Here is a 22,340-nt window from a genome sequence, read left to right as displayed (position 1 = left end):
TTCTTTTACAATCCCTACAAAGGGTGAAGGTCTTTACGGCACTTGACAATGTGACAGATATGACTGATGTGTACAACATCATTATGTGTGACTGCCACTTTCAATATGTTTAACCAGAGATGTAGGCTTCTTGTCACTCCACACTGTCCAGCTTGGAGGTTGTGATTGTCTAGATGGAAAAAGATGTGAAATAATACGATTCCAGTGGGAATCCCTTTCCCATACAGTGAGAAGGGTCAGGCCATTTTATAACAAATGGGACAATCATTAACATGCAAATCTTGTTGTACTTTCAAAGTCTACCTATCACTATCCACATCAGCCAGGAGTGCAACCTCTGATTCCGAGTGGTGTTGATTTAATCTGCGTTCATTTTTTAGGCCATAGTTAGATTTCTATTTTTTCCATCCGCATTTGCATAATATCAGCCCCCTACCAGGGCAACCCACCATGCTATTTTTTACCTGTTAGAAATAGTGAGCCTAATTTCAAACTGCTGCTGCACTATTTAAAACCTATAACTGAATCACATTTCTAATTACCTTTAAAAAATAGCACCATGTACCCATGTAGAAATGCACCTGTTCCACATACTTTGTTGTTATAGCAATGCTCCATAAGCCTGGGTAATCAAGCAGAAACACTTAACCAAGCATCTCAGAGGCCAACACATGCTCACGCACACACACTCACATCAGGGGACACAAATACTGCGTTCAGGAGACCAGCAGGTTTAAGTGGGTTAAGTATGTGGGCAACAGTGGGAAGTGTTGCTCCGATGCCTTGGCCCCTGCTGAGGGTATTAAATTGCACAGCACTGGCATTAGCATTCTGCAAATGGTTGGCGCTGGAACCTTGGGGTATTGTGTGTGTGTGTGTGTGTGTGTGTGTGTGTGTGTGTGTGTGTGTGTGTGTGTGTGTGTGTGTGTGTGTGTGGGGCCTTACATCAAGTGGTGGTTTGAGAAACGTTTGTTATTGAATGTGACTTTCAGGATGGCTGTGTTTTGTCTCACTAAGAGGGAGGTTGAAAGAGAGGATAGATGATGTGAGGTAGAGTGGGTTCACAAACTCCCTCATAGGCTTACACTCACGGAAACACACAAACACACACGCGAGCACACAAACACGCACAGAGTATAAATGAAAGACAGTGACTATATAGTGGTAATATATAGGTTACTGTCCACCTTCACAAAATCAACAAAGCTTCATGATAACGTGGGGCCTTGGTGAGCTGATATTTACCCTGCATCCCTCACACACACTTCACACCACACACACACACTTAAGGTCCCATATGCATGACAATAGCCCATGACCAGAGACACTGACAGGAGAGGGACAGGGGAATGATAGCAGTGAGGAGCTACAAGGCCATATCCTGAAGCAACTGTCTTTAATGGATGGCAGAGTGAAGAATGTGTGAGACTGTGCGTATGTGTGTGTGTGTGCATGCATGAATCATAAAACATAAAAGAACTTTTGAGTGACATGTAAGGAAGGCTGTGCCACTGTAGATAGTGAGTTGGGTGGACTTCAAGCGGGAGACAGAAAAAGTGAGATAGATACTCTAGTGATGTTCAGATCAGGACACTAGCTGAATAACAACAGATTAGCAGCGCAATGGTTTTTATGGGCAGATTGACTGACAAACACAGACAAGCTGATGGAAAGTACCAGATATATACAGTAGAGTTTAGATGAACAACCTCTTGGAAAGTCTTATAAATCAGTGGCAGGTGGGCGGAAGTGACAAAATTAGGTAGACAGACCCCAGTAGTAATGCGTGGGTCCACGTTTTTTAATACCCGCACCCATCCGAGCCGTTACGAGAGCCAACCCGCTCCACCTGACCCGCAAACAATATGCAATAATAAGCCATCCACACCCAACCCGCAAAATGCCAACTTTTAGCTCTCTCTATTTCTCGCTCTCTCTCTTTCCCTTTTTCTGAAGCGACTGTCAGAAGCGACAGATACATTTATAAAGCACTTGATCTAGCTTTTATTTATTATTATTCCTGTTAATAAGAATATTGCTGTGCATCTTCCAGTACCACGGAGGCTTGGAGAGCAGCAAGAGTAGAGAGAGAGAGAGAGAGAAGGAAGCTGTTTAATTTCAGTATTAACAGTAGTACACTTAAATAAATCCATCCCCCTGTATGAAATAAGTACATCATCGTATTCCTGAGTGCTACGGTTCATACATTAGTTAACTATTTTATTTTCTGTTTTACAAAGGCGAGAAGGAAAACAAAGTTGCTCGAGCGTGCCGCAAAGACAAGACTGACTGTGACTATTGTTGCAAAGAAACAATTCATAGCTAAAGGCATGTAGGCCTATGTCAGCACATCTGATATATAATAATCAGATAATGACCAACACACGGGTATCAAAACCAAACATCACAGTATATAACACTTTTTAGTTCGGTAATGCAGGTTAGTGACAATCAGGGCAAGAGAGGACCTGCACCCTCTGGTGCATCAGTGTGTTTGAGAGAGAGAGAGAGGGAGAGAGAGAAAGGGAGAGAGAGAAAGTAGACTAGTAATCCAAGTCTAATATATCGCACACAATGTTTCTGTAAGTTATTTATAACATAGTCGGAACGCTGCTTGTCACTTCCTGACCCGACCCAATCGGTGATGTTTTCTAGTAAGCTTACCCAAACCCGCCCGACCCAGGGGTTATGGGTCGACTGCATCACTAAACCCCAGACTAGACAGCAGGTTCCTGCCACAGTGTGAATCATGGACACGAACCTTAACTGTGCTTAAATGGGTATCCTGTGTATGTGGGTTTTTTTTATGTTGAAACAATGGATTGAAAAACGCCTGGAGAATAGAGAAAATACCAGAAAACTGAGGAAAAGAGTTAGGCTTCAGGAAAACAGATGGCATTTGATAGGCTTCAAGCTCCATGTACAGAAAGAGACAAAAGAGAGAAAGATACCTTTATATTCAAGAAAAGCATTAACCATAAGGTATCAACTTCAAACAAAGGTTAATTTTGGGGGAAAAATACAGCATTCTCCCTTTAATGACAGGGAAGAACGTGTCTGCTTTAGAAAATCCGTACAAGTACATACAGATAACAGAAGAACAGTGCTTTTAAGCTGTCGGGAGGTTTCCACCAGGCTAAAAGCTTTTCTGCCTAGTGTAGTCCTTCAACGTAGTGGAGAAGTGGTCTTGTCAAAATTACAAAATTACAAAGGTCATATATGTCAGCCCATGCTAAAGTAATGGGATTCAAATAGTTTTGTTGCTAAACGCGACATAAAACAATCTGAAAAAACATGTAGTTGTTATATTGTTTATTTTCTGGTCATATACCTCAAATATTGCAACATATTAACATTTTACAAAACGTGGCATTTTGATATGTAATTTTTCACATTGCACGTGCAATACATACCACAGACGAGCTCATGTTGGGCGAACGTAATTACCCACTTGACATAAATGATCAAACCTTCTGTTCCACTTTTGGAACAAGCACAAAGTCTGCCCCCTTTTCAGTGAAAGGTAAAAGCTCCATTATTAAACAGTCTCAGCCTTAACAAAATGTTTCCTCCGAGGTCTACAGAACATTATACTATATTTCATTATGAAATATGATCCACTGCTCTCTCTCATGACTAAATCTGCAGTGCATATTGCTCCCTGTTGACCCTTAACCACCTGCAGCAATGCCGAAACTTTTCCTAGTTAAACTCCCGTCCAAGTGCTCTGCTCTGCCAAACTGCTTGCTCTGTCAGATCCATTTATAGACAGGCAGATTGGACAGCTGCCTACGTGTCCAGAGGGGTCTTGGGACTGCCCACTCATTTCTTCTCATTAAGGCTGAGTGATTGGGAGCCTCCGGTGGCAGCGCTACTTGTCTCCCCTCTCTTTCTGACCCAGTCTCAGTCATTCGGGTAGCGCTCCATAGTGTTGAATATTCACATTTTCACCCAGAATTACACTTCCATAAAAACTAAGCAAATCCTAAGTTCTGCCGTTTAAGGACAGATGTCCTGAAAAGCTATTTTTTTTAACTGTATGATTTTATGATTTACAAGTATGTCACTCCGTCTTCTTTTTCTCTGTGGTTTCTTTATTCCCTGCTACTTTCACTGACCCCATCTGCCTACTCCCGATGCACTACCCATGATCCTGTCCAATCCATGCCGCTGGCGTTAAAGATACTTTAACTGAAGTATGAGACCGTAGTATAATATAGATTCAAATAATTAGAGCAGTAAGAGGTTTTAAAGTAAAGACTGACAGAACCATTGTGATAGAGGTTTCAGCTCTAAAACTACAGCACAATATTATAATAAGCTGCGAAGTTCACTAACTTGAAAGGGCGTTTCTGGGAATTTGTGTGTTTAAAAAAACAACAACGGTGGATGTGAGACCAGGCTGTGTTATTGTGCGAGACGTAAGCATAGCATCTTTGAATGAACACGCAAGGGATAGCACCTGGCATGTGAGCAAAACCATGCTAAGACCTAACAGAGCTCCATGGCCAGCAGTGCAGATCAGAGCTAATGCACTAGTTAATGCACCAGTGTTAAAGGTTTGAATATAGGAAGAGGGATGCATGGAGGATAGGAACTGGAGGAGAAAGAGATGGATCACCAGTGACAACAGCATGTATAAATCAGAGAGAAAGAGGTACAGGAGAGGTAATATTGGATGGAGGTAGTGTAATAGGACACTTAAATATGAGGTCTTTTACATTTACACATCTATATCTTAAATCGAAGAACACTTAAATGCCTCTTTAAATTTGAGCTTGGGACAGAGCTCTTCAGAAGGCTTAAAAGTCAACCTGAAAATCCCATCTTCTTCAAAAGAGTAGTGCAGGTCATTCTTGAAAAGCCAGATTGAATCTCTGTTAGAATATCCCAATAAAGAAAGGTTACACATAAAAGATTTTGGCAATAAAATGCTTCAGATCACAACTTTCCTTCTCCAACAATCTGATATTAAAAAAAAGAAAGAAAAAAAACCCAACAACTCTTAGAAATATAGGAATTTCATGCAGAAAAACTATTTTTAACATAGGAATATAGTTGAAGGCACTTAAAAGTTTGATGTGCAGTACAAGAAACAGAACTAATTCTTATTCTCCCTCCGAAGCCAGCCATAAAAATGCAGTGTTTGGGATATAAACCAATGTCTGAACGGGAGTGGAGCTAATTTATCAACATCAATCCAATCTACCTTCTTCCACCAGGTTAGAAGTTACAAAAAACGTCCAATTTTTCTTCAGAAGATAGTGTAGGGTCTAAGTCTGTTCTGGTTTTCAGCTCACAGTACTCTTTTTTTTTTGGCCTTTTACTCACTCTCTTTCTCTCTCTACACTGTTTCATCCTTCTTTTCTTTCTCTGACTCTCACACTCACTCTGTCAAGGATATCCCCTGATTGAATCTTAATTAAACAAGTACCTCACGTTTTACAGAGAAGAGAAAAAAAAGCTTGACTCTGCACTACTATGTATTCTTTAAAAACATAAACACTCACAATCTGAATTTATACAGCACATGCTCACAAAATAAAAACTCAGTCCTTTGCAATCACATATGCACTGTTCCAAAGAGCACCCTCCCACTGGCAAATTGGTCTTTTGAACCACTTTAAAAAGACGGATTGCTTTTATTGTGAGCTTTTGCCTTGCTTTTATCGACTGTTTAAACTGCCAAATTCACCAACTGTTGTTTTGTGCCTTTTATCTACTTTGGAGCCATATCAGTGCATTTTGTCACGATAATAATGTGTAAATTGCTCCATTCATTATTGTTATTTAATGGAGAAATTGGGTAAAATAAGCACTCTGTAGATAAGCATAGGGTCTGAACACTATTTGCGAAAGCATCGGCAGTAAGCAGAATGCATTTCAAGGCGCTGGATGCCAAAACTGATTTTAATACACTAATAACGGTGTAATCTTCCTATCAGAGAGTTCCAAAACACATTGTATGCCTGGTGACTTAAAAATCCGCTCAATAAGCATGTCTCATTACTTTGGCTTCCTATTTGAAGTGTCAAAGTAACCAACATACAGATTACAGTTCTCAGAAGTTAACTGATTTGGTGTAAGGACTGAAAGGATTATTTGTCTCTTCATCTTTTTGTTCTACTGTCAGTGTCACAGTCAAGCTCCTTCCAGCTCTGACTAATTAACAGCTATCTTTCATAACCACGATGTCGTCTGACAAAATCACCATACTTATAAGTTAAATACATCGGCTCTGCTGTGATTTCGGCAATATTTACTTGTAAAATGATCACTCAGAGAGAAAGTTAGAAGCTCAGTCACATCTGTGTCAGCTACTGTGCTGTCAATAGAATGAGATGCATAGAGAGGTGTGCCTGTGGAGGGACAACCCGACCTCATGCTTGCTGGGCAATATGGGCAACTCTTGTCTACGGAAAGTGGCTAAGGTTTGTCCAAAAAGTCGCTACATGCTTTTGTTAAAAAAAGTTGCTAAAAGGGTGCGAAAGGTCGGTAAATCTAGCGAGAACGGCGCTAAATTGGCAACACTGTCTGTAAACGTCCCCTGATGATTTAATAGAAAAAGTTTGCGTCGATTCGTTTTGAAAGAGCAACAGCCAATGGTGTAACCTCAGCACCCAGTCACGCGGCACTCAGTTGACCAGTGGTGTAACAATATCATTCATCAGTCAATCAGTTAGTTACGGACATTCACGTTTATAGGGCTGGCCCCGCTGTTGTGGTCCTGCAAAAAAAACAAAACAAAACAAAAAAAACCCCAAAACAAAACATGGAAGTGGGAAACTGACTGAAAGCAGAGAAGCATAGTGTTATTCCTCACATACAAACATTCACACATATTACCACAGACTATCACACCTGCAAAAATAAGAAAAAACCCCACTATTTTCTTCATTCTCTAATACTCCCACACACACACGTATCGTAAGTAACCCTCGCCTACCTTCTTAGCTTGCTGGACGCAGGTCATGTACTGTTTGGCCAGGCTGGAGCAGTGCAGGGTCTGCTGTGGATTTTCTCTGTAGCACTGGAGCACCTTGGCCTGCAGTTCAGTGCACACAGATGCAGCCTGCCGGGGCCTACAAACACAGGGTAGAGAGGGGAGTCAGCATGATTATAACACAGCACTAACAACTGAAAACACCTGTTATGCGCTCGAATCTCTTGGCTACAATCATCCTGTTGTTCCTTTGTGACAGTTCATTGGCTTGTCTGTTTTAGACGATAATTCTGGTTTATTTCCCATACATGTGGCTATTTAGCACCCTTTGGGTCGTGCTAACATTGCACTCGCCACCTTCATTGTTAAGATTCGGGGAAACGAGGCCTCGCGCAAATCAACGTATACGGGGCAACTAGCATGAGTGTCCTATTGCTTTTGCAATAAATATAGAATAATTCCAAACGCTTGTCTCTGAGTCTGACTGAAAATAATAACAAAAATTTGCCTCCTGGAATGGCCATAATGCTATCTTATTGGGATATGCATCTGCGGCAACTTGCCGGCTGAACTAATCACCCTTCATATTTATCCGCCCCAGCAGTTTGTTTACATGTGTGAGGCCAACTTTCCCTGCTGTTATACTGTCTTCTGAGGAAACTCAAAAAGCTAAATGAAATGGTGAATTAGGCCGTGGATTATTATGAGGACGAGTCATTTCACTGCGGTGGTCGACTGTATTTATCCAAACCAGACTAAACCGACGAGGAGCTAAAAATGCTCAGTTCTCCATACGGTAAGGAAATTACAACACGTAAAATGCTGTGTGAGGGTTTACACTATGTATCCCCCTGATTAGTATTCTCAGCTGTTGATTTAGTGTCAGATATTGAGCCGTACTCTTAATTTTTGGTTATATTTATTATATATTGAAAAGTAAGGTATCAATAACAGTTTTTGTTTAAGGTTTCATTAGAAATTCAGTACAAATAGTTACCAATTTAAACTTTTCTTAGTAAAATAAAACATCAGAAGACTACAGAGTATCTTCCACATAAAGTATGAATCTGTTCAGCATAGTGTTAGCTTTGAAGCTTATTGCATGACATAATGGAAGTAGTTGTTGCTTTGACACAATAAATCAAATAATTATGGGGCTAATTACAAAAAGGATCCTTTGCCAAATTGAAATTAGTACAACATCAGGTTTGCACACATAAAAGAGCAGAAAATAAATTAGAATTGGCTGCACTAAATCAAGGGACAAGGTACAGGCGAGTAAACGTTACTGTCTCCCTGAAATTAGGCTTAGTTAAAACTGCAGTAACACCAGCACTAACAATTTCTGGTTTGTGTCAATAAAGCTTATGATGAGCAAAAGAAAATAAAAACACCTGAGATCGTTTGACGTTTGTTTCAGTTGCAATTGGAGTATCTAAGATGAATTATGCATAGACAAAGCAGCTTAGGAGTCAAAGTCAAACTTTGTCTTTTCTTTTTTATCTTACTCACACAAACAGTACGTGTGTAGAGAAAACCACACAATCACATCCAAACCCACAAAAACCCACAAAAACCCACACACACACACACACACACACACACACACACACACACACACACACACACACACACACACACACACACACACACACACACACACACACACACACACACACACACAGGTAGGGAATGCTAATTCTACTTAAGGGTAATCCTTGAGTGCTCTGTTGCTTGTGGTAATTTAGCTGCTGTTGTGACAGAACTCGTAACTGGGAGGATTGGGATGTGTACACACACATACACATACATATACGCTAAGACAGAGAGACATAACTTATCCCGCATCCTGTACAACTTCTCATATGTACACATCCCATATGTGCACTAGCAACAGAAAAGACAGAATATAATTGAATAGAACAGAGTATGATGGAAAAGAAAAGAAAAGAAAAGAAAAAAGAAAAGAATCTCACCTTGCTAATTTAAGCAGCTGTTCTGGGGCTTTCTATCATTTCACAGGATCTTCATCCACAGTTTGCCCAGTTTTCATGTGATTATAGATAATAATAATAATAATAATAATAATAAACTTTATTTGTATATCACTTTTCAAAACACAGTTACAAAGTGATTTACAGAACTAGATAAACTAGTACAAAGTCAACATAAAAACAACAGAAACATAAATAAAAACGTGGAACATAAGACCTGATAAAACAGAGTGAGTAACAGAAAGAGGTCAAATAAAAGTGATAAAAGAGGGATAAAAACTAGATAGACCACAGAATAAATTTTAAAAATGGTTTCTTTAAAAGTAAGTTTTGAGAAGTGATTTAAAGAAATAACTGAGTTTGCTAACTTAAGTTCCCCAGGTAAAGAGTTCCACAGCTGCGGACCTCTAATGGAGAACACCCGGTTTCCTTTTGTAGTGAGGCGGGCTGTGGGAACAGTTAGGAGGGCTCTACCTGAGGAGCGCACGCAGCGGCTAGGCTCATAGGGCATGAGTAAATACATGATGTGGGTAGGATGAAGGCCGTGTAGGGCTTTAAAAGTAATTCCTAACAGGTAGCCAGTGTAGTGTAGCAAGGATGGGAGTGATGTGGTCTTGTCTCTTAGAGTTTGTTATTAGTCTGGCAGCCGGGTTTTGAACAAGCTGAAGGCAGGAGATGGCCTTTTGGCTGAGCGCCGAATACAGGGAATTACAATAATCCAGATGAGGTGAGATGAAAGCATGGAGAGCTTTTTCAAGATCAACTTGGTATAAAAAACTTTTAACTTTTGCAATGTTTCTAAGTTGAACAAAGCATGAATGTAATACTGTGGTGACCTGTATGTCAAAATAAAGCTCAGAGTGAAAGATCACAGCCAACTATAGGTGGAATGCTTGGCGCTGGAGGACAGATTCCCAAGATTCTTTTTCTAGTCACAGGTCAGGTTTTTTGGGGACCGAATTAAAGGATCTCAAATTTGGACTCATTGAGCCAGACGTTTTGTGCCAACCAGCATTTGGATATCAGAGAGACATGCCATAATATGAGAAAAGAGGTATATAAACAGAAAATAATATAGGACCAAGAACTGACCCTTGGGGAACACCACATGAGAGAGGGGCTGGGGAACTCATTACAACACAGAAAGATCTGTCAGATACATAGGAGCAAAACCAGGCAAGAGCATTGACCTTAATACCAACACAGTATTCAAGGCAATACAAGGATATTGTGATATTGTGGTCCACCATATCAATGGCAGAACTCAGATCAAGCAGAATTAAAATTGAGAATGCCCCAGAATTAATGGCAGGCAGTAAATCCTTTCTAACCTTAATAAGAACTGTTTCTGTGCTTTTAGAAAAAAAGGTAAGTTTTAAATTGGTGTTAAAATGCTTAAAATATGAGGGTCAAGTGCAGGTTTCTTCAGGGTAACTATTACATTTTTAAAATTTAATAGTTATATAGTTTTTAATATTGGAAGGAACAGAGCCAGTAGACAAAGAGGAGTTAACAGACACGTGTCAAATTTCCATTTTTTTTCATAGCACCTCAAGCAATTCTCATTCATGACAACTTTTATTCCCTCTTTAGGTGACATTGTTTTTTTAACTGCTGTTTTCGAGCTCAAGAATGAATGTTTAACCTCAAATTTGACCCAACATGTTTAAAAAGTCAATAAAAAAAATTCCAGGACAACTGGCCAAACTCCATCATGTGATGTGACTGAAAGCTCCGGAACAGCTACTAAATAATACTTGAGAAGAGATTACTTTATGAACAGCTGCTTCCAAGGTCGAGACTGAACTTTAAACCTCAACTATAATAGAATAGAATAAAACAGAATATCATAGAGATCCTGTACCTCTGTCTGCCCCCTGTGTGGACAGTAGACCTCTTGTAGACATCTAAAGTATTATAATCTCCCCCTCTGTTCCCCTTGGCCCATCTCCAGCCTCTTTTCACTGCTCCCAGGTCATGTTTCCCCTTCATCTCCCCAGATCTGCCTTCCTCTAGTTACCCACCAGATGTCCTCAGACTTTTCTCCCTATCCTCATTCACCTGACTACCCCGCCCATCCACACACCTGGTACTACTTATCATCAGCTCTGCAACCACCTGAGCTTCCCTGCTCCATCACACACACACACACACACGTGGGCCTCCTGCTCGCCCACCAGAGCGATCCTGCCTACGCCACCACCCACCAGAGTGGTCCTGCCCCTGCAGACGCCAGCCAGAGCAGTCATGCCTTCACCAACATCCGCTAAACAAGTTTTGTCCATCCGTCCTGCCCTCAGGTCTTCTGCCTGTGGTTTCCTGCTCCGAATTTTGAACAAGCTGCTTCCGATCAATGTCAATGTGTAGCGCATTACAGTAATCTAGGTAGGAAAAGGCATGAGTCAGTTTCTTAGCACTCCTAAAGAAAGGTAGGGTCTGTCTCTTTCTAAAAGATAAAAAGCTATCTTTGTAACATTGCTGATGTGACTTCCAAAATTCAGCTCTTTTTTTTTTTTTTTTTTTTTTTAAACTTCCGGCCTAATCTTTAGAGCCAGATTTCCATGTCTGCTTAAAATTTCTTTCAGGGGTACAGAAATCAGGTTACCAGTCTATGAGTAGGAGTATACTATTTTGTCGTTTCAGGGTCCTTTTGTCATAACAAACAGTCCATAAAGTATCTTTGCCTGGACTGATGTTTCGATTTGGATGAAACCCATCCCTCTAGAATAATACAGGCCTATCCCAGAAGGGGTCCCGATTGTCAATAAAATCCAAGTTGTTTTCAGAGCACCAGGTTTTTAGCCAGTCATTAAGAGAAAGCAGTTGGCTGAAAACTTCAAAGTCCCGGTTGTAGACATTAAGCGGGCCAGATATTATGAATCTGCAAGCAGATGATTTAATCTTGCTGTGTAGTGAGATAAAATCTTTCCTTGGGATTTTTGATCTCCATAGCCTAATGTCGTTTGCGCCAGTGTGAATATAACAATAGCAGTGATGTTTGTGATGACTGTCAGGGATACATGTGCAATATCAGAAAACCTTGCTCCAGGGAGACAGTACACTTTAAAATCATTAAATAGTTTGTGGTCCAGATTTCAACAATAGAGTCACCAATGATGACAAACTTGTCCGATGTTGACTGCGGTAATGAGGTGATGAATGGTGATGATAAGGATGCAGAGGAGCAGAGAGCTTCAGCCCCATTAGTGGTCATGGGAGGCTGGGTGATAGAACCTGGTGTGGAGGCGGACGGGATTCAATGCAGTCGTTAAAACCTGCATGCAGGAGTGAAAGCCACTGCACCCGGCCAGAGGCGCAGAGGTGCCACCGGCCACAGATGATTGGGTTGGCAAGCTGCCCCAGCCGTACTGGTAGCAATGCTGGCCCCTGCTGCCTCCCACATGATAACTCTGGTATTTAGAAGGGTCTGTTGCTCCAGTAACTTGTAGATCTTATTTTCCATGGTCCTCAGCTCTGCTTTAATGCTGTTAAGTTCAGTTATGTCAGAGACTCCCTTCACTGGCTTTATGTTAGCTCCCTGGCCTCTCGCTGGACAGCAGTGGAAAATCTGCACACGCAACACTGAAATTATTGGACATTCCCACTGGCTGAGGCTTTCAGTGACAGGAGGAAAAGCTCTTGCAGCGTCCACGCCTTTTTATTTTCTCCCACAGGAAGTATTTTTAAGCCTCGTGCCTTGCTGCTCCTATGACCACATAGAGGGATCATCACGATAGGGAATCGTGTTTTCGAAGTCCTCGTCTCATATGTCAATTTCACCCCTACAGAGCTCAGTTAGTGTTTCTTTCAGTGCACTGATTCTCAACACGAGTCGAAGGCAGCCTTTACGGTCTACCTCGGGGGGCTGAAAAGCTGCCATAGTCCGGAAGAAAGAGGTGGAGGTGATTCAGACAGACTCCCTCATTTACCCTTGTGTTCCATGTGTGAAGAATCCTGTTGTCTGTTCCTGCTTGCTAGCCTGCCTGTCTTTTCACCTGCCTGGATATCCACCCATCTGCCTGTAAGCCTTGTTTTCTTCATTAAAAGCCACTTCACTGCATCAGCCTGTCCTTGTGTCTGCGTTTGGATCCTTTCTTTCTGTGCTGCTACCAGCAAATTCTGACATAAAGTTTTCTGAAGTGCAGACCTTAGTGAAACATCTCAGGCAGTGGAGGGCGTTACACGTCAGCTTTTTTCTTGAGGCATAAATGGATAATGAACTTCATGTCATTTTCCTGCAGTAATATTTCAGGCTGTATACTGTAAAAATATTAAGAGACAGAGAGAGGAAGAGAAAGAACTGGTGTTCTTGATGAGGAGACCGATGGATTCATTTGACATGAATTAACATGCCTTTTTATTTTGGGAATCTGACCACCTGACATTAATATACGCAATCATGCATGCACACACACAGAGCTGCCCTCATCGAATTCCTCAAAGCAATTGTGTGTGCACAGGAAACTGTGGGGGAAATTCCTCTGCACCGATGTGTGGGTCTGCGTAGTCTGAGTACGTGTGCCTACTTGTGCTTGCATGTGCAATGGAGGATAGAGCGTCGGGATAAACTAAATCACTGATGGAGAGAATATTCATGAAAAAAGAAGTGAATCCAACCAGACAGAATGTGGAAGTGACGTATTAAATGACAAATAACCCTCAGAGCTTGCATGGACAAACAGTAACCCATGGCAACCATCATGATCTGCATTGTACCTCCACGTGGTGCTACATCACTTGTTGCTCAGGGTGGCAATTGAATATTAGTTCTCTTTGTATGTTTTACCCAACAGTCATTCAGCTGGGACACTGATAAGGTCTCTATAGTTCACTTAGTTGATGTTAACAGGAGGGGACAGAGTTTCAGTCAAGTTAGAGCAAGCTGGATACACTCTATGAGGTGTTGGCTTGGATTATTATGAAATTACTTATAGGATTTAGGGCTGAATGGCTCTCATTCAAATCAAAAATGATGCTATGTCCATATGAGATCGAAAGGAGAGGATTCACCAAATGCATCCTTTGAAAACAGAGAATTTGTATACACTGAAGATGAAAATGGTGCTGTTGTGTTAGTTTAAAATCTGTTGGGGAGAGTTTCAATCACGGTTATAATTATATGACTGTTTGATGTTTGACTTTGCACTCTGACAGTTGGTTGACTTTCTGAAGTACTCCCTTAGAGCAGGAGATAACAGCAACAATAGCCCCAAGGTATTAATCCAAGCTCAAGTTAAAAACAAAAGAAAAAAAAAAACATTCTTTTCTCTATTCAACAAGAGAAACTTTCTGATAGCAGAATTGTTTAATAATGGAATCTGAAGCAGAAAATTGCCTCTGCTAATCTGCACCAACTGCCTAGTTTGACTGAAATTAAAGGTGAGCTCTTATTAGAAAAACATTAGCCACCCCAGCTAGTTGGATAGCTTACTTTTACCAGGAGAAGAAGCAAAACAACACTCCAACTGCTTTCTGCATGTGACATTTTGCATAAATACATGCAGAGTTGGGGGGAATGATTAGGCTCAAATCGTTAAAGTTTCTCATTATTTTTTTGTCCCACCTTGGCAGTGTGTGGTTTTTATGAAGCGAGCTCAAGCTCTGCACTATTGCAAAGCGTGACATTGGGGAATAAAGTAATAAGAAGAAAAAGGAAAGATCGTAAAGGCGTAGCATTTTATTATTCTCTGTGTCCAAGTTAGTGTTGTTTGTGTGTGTGTGTGTGTGTGTGTGTGTGTGTGTGTGTGTGTGTGTGTGTGTGTGTGTGTGTGTGTGTGTGCGCGCGTGGTGTGTGAACGGTTATTAATGTATGATGACAAGGATTTGGGTTCCTTTAAAGCAGCAGCCGTGGCATTGTACTTTTGGTTTTTAATATTACGCTGAGTGGAGAGGAAGAGAAAAGAGGATCAAAGATTTCATGGCTGGGGTGAGATCAAAAGGAATGACAGAGCATGCATCTTGTATTGTTAGAGGCTTTGTACAGGCTTTTTATGATACTGCCATAAGGATAACATCCACAACATTATATTTCAGCAGGCAAAAAAATTTTACTTTTAGAATAATATAAAATCAGAAATATAGATTTAGTTCACAAAACCCGTGAAGGACTGACAAAACTCAGTAGCTATGATTATTCCGGTAGTCATAATAATCACTTATCCTACCTTTGCTAAGTGATGCAGCACACTTGAATCCTAATCTCACATGTCACAATATGGCAACACCCAAAACCTTCGCTAAAGTTAATCTCAACTCCACTGAAACACCTACAAAGTCTTTGTCTCAAATGGGAATAGCAATCAAAAACAACTAGAATCCCCTAACGGAAGACAGACAGAACTCCGCCCGTATCTTCATACGCTGACAGCTGAAGGGAGATAGGAATGTAGGAGAACAATTCGCACTCTGTTAGCCTGGCTGATTGATCCCCACCAAACTCACTTTGTGGAATATACGGAGAGAGAGAGATGGGAGGGGATAAGGGGAGTGTTTCATTAAAACAGGTGACATACAGGAACAAGATAAGGTGCACATGTGCACGTGTGTTTGTGTGTGACATCTCATCGCTGATAACTTTTCAATCAGGAGAACTTGCGGTTGGACGACTCACTTGAGGTGTGTCTGATGTGGGGTGAGACATGCTCTTTGGAGCGTTTCACTGCTTTCACCTTCCATCACTAGCCTTTTTATCATCAACAATTTCAATTCCAGTTTTGTCAGTAATATAATTTGTAAGGTCCTTTTCTTTAAACAATCCTCACTTTTTTTTGAAAAAGTATTGCTTTCAAATCTATAAAGCACAGCAAGTATAGTGAATTATGTGAGTACATTATTTTGACACAATAAAATATACTTTAATAATGTTAGTTAATAATGATTTAGATTACACAGTAATCTAAATCATTATTAACTAATTACCTCATTAATAATTACTTTGCCTGGAGGATATTGTGTTATACACAGCCTGCCGCATGCTACACTGCTTGGCTCAATACATACAGCATGTCTGGCAGGCTACTGTATTTAAAATGTTGCTTGTCCCTTGTCCCTGTTTGAGGTCCTGTTGTTCTTGTTGCATTTGTAGTGTTGTGTTGTGTAATACACAACATTTCCCCTGCACTTCACAGTTCACACTCTCTATCTAGTCAAAAAAGACATTTTTTTTTTACTATGATAACTGTGACGCCCTACGTGATCACAGTTGATATGGGGTCCCCTCAGATCCATTTGGGAATTACATATGGATATATGGGAAGATACTGACCTTTTAAGCCTCATCCAGACCTAAAAACAGTAACTTCGTCAATATAATTATAAAAATCAGTGTTTTCACTATCAGTTACAGTCACTTTGGGCTGCTGACTCAGTTGTTATTGCCAGAGCCATCCCTGGCATGACCTCGTAGAAACCCCACAGAAATGAGCCCAATGAGTTCCACACAGTGTGGCATTCAGATTTTTAAATTTGAATGTGGTATCAGATTGGGAATCGGTAGTGGCAGATTCCCCTGAGTTGACGTATCAGAATCAGAATCAGTAGAGAAAAAGTCCAAAAGTCCAAAATCAGTGCATCCCTACATTCCTTTTACTGTAATGGCAAATAGACTAAATCTGATTCTATTCACATCAATTAAATAAAGACAATGGCTTGGTAAAAAATTATTGTTACATGCAGCAATGAAACATGTAACACATTAGCAAACGTTGCCCTCTTAGATGAGACTTGCCTAACTCTTTACCTGTCTAACTGCACAGTCCAGTAAATCTGACCCGCCTGCGAATGTAATCTTTTGCGGGAGTTTGTGTGTGTGTGTTTCTTTATATACTCTTTAGGGGCTGTCAAAGATGCAGAGTGTGTAAGTGACTGCAGCTTTCTGTCTTAAGGGTAAATCTTTGTTGGACCACAGTACAGACGGGCCCTGTCTCCAGTAATGACTAGCAGTCTGCTACTTTGGGGGGCACAGAGATCCTCATAGTGAGCTACCTGTCTGTTTCACTAATTGGAGACGCTATCCACATACACACAAGAATAGACACACATACAGAATAAAGTAGATATAACAAACCCACATGAAAGTAGGTTTTTAACCACCAACTGTCAGCAGTTACTTCATGGTGAATCCTCACTCAGACACTCACCTGAGGTTCACTTAGTTTCTGTCTTTGCTAACACTTTGAGGGTAGCAAGGTTTTTTTTTTAAGAGGATTAATGGATTTTTACATCTTAAGGTAAGCTCAGCTGCAATGTTGTGGGTCTCTTTGGTGAGGTATTTTTGGGGAATATTTGTAGTCTCTTACCCCAAGGCAAGGCTAATGAATGAACTCCTCTAAAATGCCTCATGTAGTTGGGCAAGGCAAATAGCAAATGGCACTAGATAGCGTTTTACTACTCACTATGTCCCCACTCAAGGATAATATTTTGGGGAGTGTGACCTGTCCAGTGTAGGAACAGATATCCCAATATCCCAGGGGGTTTAATCTTGTTGCCTTGTTATCAACAAAATATCCACCTCAGCTGTAAAAGTCATATTTTACCTTACACCTTTGCACTCAAACTATGTGGAGCTGGTCCTGGAATCTCAGGTAAGCAATAGCAGCCAAAGTGTGAGTACCATAACTGTCAATAAACAGCTGGAAAGGACTAAGTACCTTATAACTAGTCCAGACCGCTGGACCTGATTTCCATCTCCCCAAATGGGGTTGTGGAGCTATGTGATTTTCCGACACTCCTTCCATTAAGTAGCCATGGTTGTTTTTATCAAAATTTAAACAACCACCTTCTGCTGGTTTTCCTCATAGCGAAGCAGTTGACTCCATGCAGAAAAGCCACCAGTCAACATCTTCCATCAGTACTGAAACCTCATCTCTTTAGGATTTACCTCTCAACATCGTCTCAACCACTGACTGATGTGCCTTGGCCTAGTCTGATTGCCAAAAAATCTCTCCTACATCTGTTCTCAATACATATGTAATGTATTTCTTTCTTCAGCAATTCACTCCGAGGTGATCTTCTCATAGTCACAGGAATATTCAACGGGCTCTAGGTCCTAACCCTTGCAATGCTTATTAGGTACCTATCATTTTGGTATTGTCATTTAAGCCTATTCTATGGCTATGTTTGTGGCTTTATCAGCAAATGTGTTGGCCTGAAGGTTCAAGAATACAACTAATACAACCAAAACTATCCAGAGGAAGAAGAGTAGACACAGATGCCAGACAGTTTTACTTAAAAGAGAAAATAATTATGTTTTTTCACCTGACTTTAAGCTCACTCCATTTCCGTTTCTTTTTATTACCCACTAATAACAAGGAGACAGAAGATAGAAATTAAAAGAAAAAGAGGCTGAGGGCAATGAATAATGGCAGACAAAATTACAACCATGGGCAAAGAAATAACAAACAACTGAAATAGAAAAAGTCTTTTAGAATTAAAAAAATCAGACAATAAGAAAGGCACAACTGGAGAGAGAGACAGATACAAAGTCAGAAGAAAAAGACATATAGTAGCTACATAACATGTTGGAGTGTGCTGCAGCCCCCGCCCCTCCCTTCAGCAGTGGGTAAATAGAATAATTACTGGGTGGTCAGTGTAGTGTGAAATGACAGCGTGACCATGGCACAATGAAACACTGCCCAAATGCTGACAGAACATGATGAGCACATGGCTGCCTGAATACAAAATGTGTCTGTATGTGTGGCAGAGATAGAAAATGAAAAGGGAGTGGAAGTTTGTGTGCACGCGTGTGTGCGAGTGTGTGTGTCTGTGCACGCACTTAAAAAATAATGAGCAACACATTATGGCAGGACAAAATGCTATTCCTTTGGCAAACTCGCGCTGAATTGATCCTCTAACCTCTTCTATGCAACTGTGGACAACAGCAAATCCTTGCTAATGTTATCATTTGGACAAAATTTTGGACTTGAATGAAATGCTGTTGAATTCAATGGACCAGGTGCATGAGGATGGCAGCGTCACGGATGAGGTCACTGCCCATTAGTGCAAAGCTTGCAAAAAGACCATGTATCTACTTTTCTGCCTTGCTGTTAGCAAGGAATACACTAGACTGACTGTATCATAATAATATAATAATGCCATGCATACATTCCATTCTATGTTTTACATTGCCTTTACTATAGAGAAGAGGATGCCATGCAATAAAAGTCCTTGGACAGGTGAGAAGGTTGCCTTTACATGGCTAGGCACCTTGCTAAGACTAATAATGCAAAGTAACGTACTAATACTAAAATGTGTAACTGACACTGTTGATGACTTCGTAGCATTTCCCACCTCGCTATGTATGCACGCGTCAGTGATAATGTAGAAAGTTTGTTGGGAATTCAAACCTCTGCATTGAGATCACATCAACAAACTCTTTAATGACCTGAGCCACTGATTTACTCCAGCTTCATTATCCAATGGAGAGGTCTCAGACTAATGAACTACATGTGTATCTGTACATAGATCACATGTTGCAAACAACTGTACAAAGAAAAAAAAAATAGTAATTTCAACAATCACAACTAGTGTTTTCAGATATTGTTAATAAAATATCAATTTAAAATTAACTGATCAAACCAGTGTTAAGTTATTACTTTTCTGCAGGGAGATTCCTCGTTTTTCATTTCTGTTTGTTGTGTTCTACGTGGACCTCATGTGACTTCAATTAAAAATGAAATTAAACACTGCTGGCAGCAGAGGGGAAAATAAAGGTTTCGTCTTGGAGATGTTTAATTTTAACTGGAGTTCAGGCTGTAACGGTTTAGGTTGTAACAGTGTACAGTAAGACATGAGAGAAGGTGCAAAAAGAAAAGGCTTTATGTGTTAGTGAAAACCAAAAGGTGAGGAATGAGCATTTGAGAATAACAGTTGATAAAAAAAAAAAAGATTTGAATTAATTAGCAATCTTTCATCAGATTTGTAATAATCACTGCCATGCATGGAAAAGGGAAAATGAATTCCCAGAGCTCTTTGGCTTTCTCTCCTCCCAAAAAGGGTGGGAATAGGTGTTATAGAGGGGCGTAAATTGGCAAGGCCTACACACTCTGGCACTGCCAGTCTGGTGCTGGTTCAGTGTTGAATGAAACTGAAATGCTTTTTGACAGTAGGTGAGGTCTGAACTCCTCAATCCCAGGAGAGCACCTCTGCTTCTGTTTATCTACCAGCAGAATGGGTTGGTAGTGGCTACAATAAAAATGATTATATAGAGTAGTATCCTTATTAAAAAAAATCCGAATCATTTTTCATCATCATTTCATCATTTTTGTACAAATCCATACATGAAATCTAGCACCCATTCACAGCAGAGAATGTTAATTGGCTTTAAACAATTCAAGTTGTCTCTCCAGCACTGGAAAGAACAAAGTGGAATAAATAAAAATAAAATAATAATCTAATTACAATAATATACAATACTACTTCAACATGTTAAAGTGGGTCAAAATATACTGCACTTACTACACGATTAAAAGACTTTGACAGTCCACCTAACAGTAGCAATATAGATGAAAGCACTGCCTCAATAATTATTGCATCAGTATCTTTTGTTTTGTTATAATATGCCTATTATGACAAAATGATGATAAAAGCTCAAAACTTTCACATTGCTTGAAATACTTGTTTCAGTAAACCAAAATCCTAAAAAACAAAAAAACAACAAACCACATTTATTCAAGTATTTTAAACTCAGATTTCTGAAGGAATTTACTTATCATTCATCTAGAGAGGAAAATGGTAATCCTTGACAAGTTAATTTCAGAATTTTGTCACAATAAAATTACCTGGGACGCGAGAAGTGATAATAGCAAATTATCACCCAGCCTCACCACTATGAGTGAAAAATTATGTTTTGAATGTCGGGGAGATGCAGGCAGTGTTCCCATTAACAGGATGCTAACATTGCTAACAGCCTTCACACTCTGGTCTCTGCCCACATCTGCTTTCTAGCAACTGTTGTCTGGACATCCAGCTGGTCAGAGGTGGTTTCTCTCTGTTAACCAGTGCTGAGACTTTGCTTCAACTAATAAATAATTTACAGGTGTATTCAGAAAACTTATTTTGCCTATGATAGGCTCATAAAAACATAATAGTACTGTGGCAGTGAGGGAGCAACAACGTAATGACTATGCTGAATGGTTCTTCCAAGTAAATGGTGTTGTAAAGCTCATTCACAGTATTTACCGGATGTGAACCTCAGCTTTGGTAGCTGCCTGGTTGTACTGTTCAGCTGTCTCCTTGTAGTTGTCAAGGTTCTGCAGACAAAGAGAAAGGAAAGGTGAGAATCAATTCATGGGTATTTTACGGCTCTTCAGCTTATATTTTGAATATAAAGTAGGCTGCTCAGACATATGCTTCTTTTAATGATATGAGAACTTGTTTCCAGGCTTTTCCATTATTCAACTTTCAGATTATAACATTGACAGAGTCCTGAAATCAAGCCAGACGAATTATAATTTAACAACTTGCATATCTTCATAATATTACCGCAATTACAACTATTTTTTTTTAGCTTCATTTCAAGCTCTAATAAGCCAGCAATGATAAACAAAATGTATAAATCACCATCTGAAATGTCACATTCGTTAAATTAGCGACCCTTCAATTTTACAGCGCTGCTTACAAATCTGAACACTGATGGACTGTTGATACTCCATAATTTTATATTTCATGCAATACACAGTGGCATTTAAACAGCAATTACTACTCAGATGGTGCTCATGCCTAGAGGGCAAGGTCATATACAGCACACCTTTACTGGAGTAATCAGTGGCACAGTGTTAACTACACTGCACTATGGTCCGAGCTTGTGAGATGAAGTGAAGAGTATAAGTAGTTTTAGAAAATGTGTAAGTTGTGCAGTATTTCGAGCCACAGTATTGAGAATGTGTTTAAAATCATCAGCTCTGTGGGAAGAATGATCACCTTACAGGCTTGAATAAAAAAAAAACGAAATAGTTTGTCAAGAATGCCCCAAACACAAGGCAAGGCAGCGCTCATGCTTTTACTTAATTATTCCCTATATTCCCAATAGATGGGGTGATAGTAAAGGAAAATAACCGAAATGACTAAGCAAGGAAAGAGATGGGATCAAACACAAACCTTCTCCACAATCCCTAGCTCTCTACTCCTCCAGTGCCCCCTAGTCATTTTCATTCTCATTATTTCCGTCTGATCCGCAGACATGCTTCTCCTGATATGAATGTCTTGTGTTGGAGAAGACTCAAGTAATGTTATAGGCATCTTTTTCTTTAATCATATCTGCTAGTATTCACTACGATGTAATAATCTGCCCTTCTACCCTTTCCTGTCCTGTTCTTTAAAAGATAAAACAGTAAAACAGAAGTTACAGTATCCACCCAGTCAATGTCAATTTCTTTCATCACCAAAACTGCTGCAGTTTATTAAAA

General features: G+C 40.1%; 1 protein-coding gene across 1 annotated transcript in view; it reads right to left on the bottom strand.

The window, feature by feature from the left end:
- The window catches only part of LOC120807062 (MICOS complex subunit mic25a-like), a 62,436-nt gene that overhangs the window by 9,190 nt on the left and 30,906 nt on the right, over positions 1–22,340 (bottom strand). The window contains exons 6-7 of the mRNA XM_040158711.1: positions 21,115–21,185; positions 6,947–7,082 (exon numbers count right to left, since the gene is read on the bottom strand). Of these exons, the coding sequence (XP_040014645.1) occupies positions 6,947–7,082; positions 21,115–21,185 (207 nt within the window). The remainder of the gene's footprint in view (positions 1–6,946; positions 7,083–21,114; positions 21,186–22,340) is intronic.

This window comes from Xiphias gladius, chromosome 21 (genome assembly GCF_016859285.1).
Source record: "Xiphias gladius isolate SHS-SW01 ecotype Sanya breed wild chromosome 21, ASM1685928v1, whole genome shotgun sequence".
NCBI classification, from domain to species: domain Eukaryota; kingdom Metazoa; phylum Chordata; class Actinopteri; order Istiophoriformes; family Xiphiidae; genus Xiphias; species Xiphias gladius.
The sequence above is the reverse complement of the archived record's forward strand: the minus strand, read 5'-3'. Positions and strand labels throughout refer to the sequence as shown.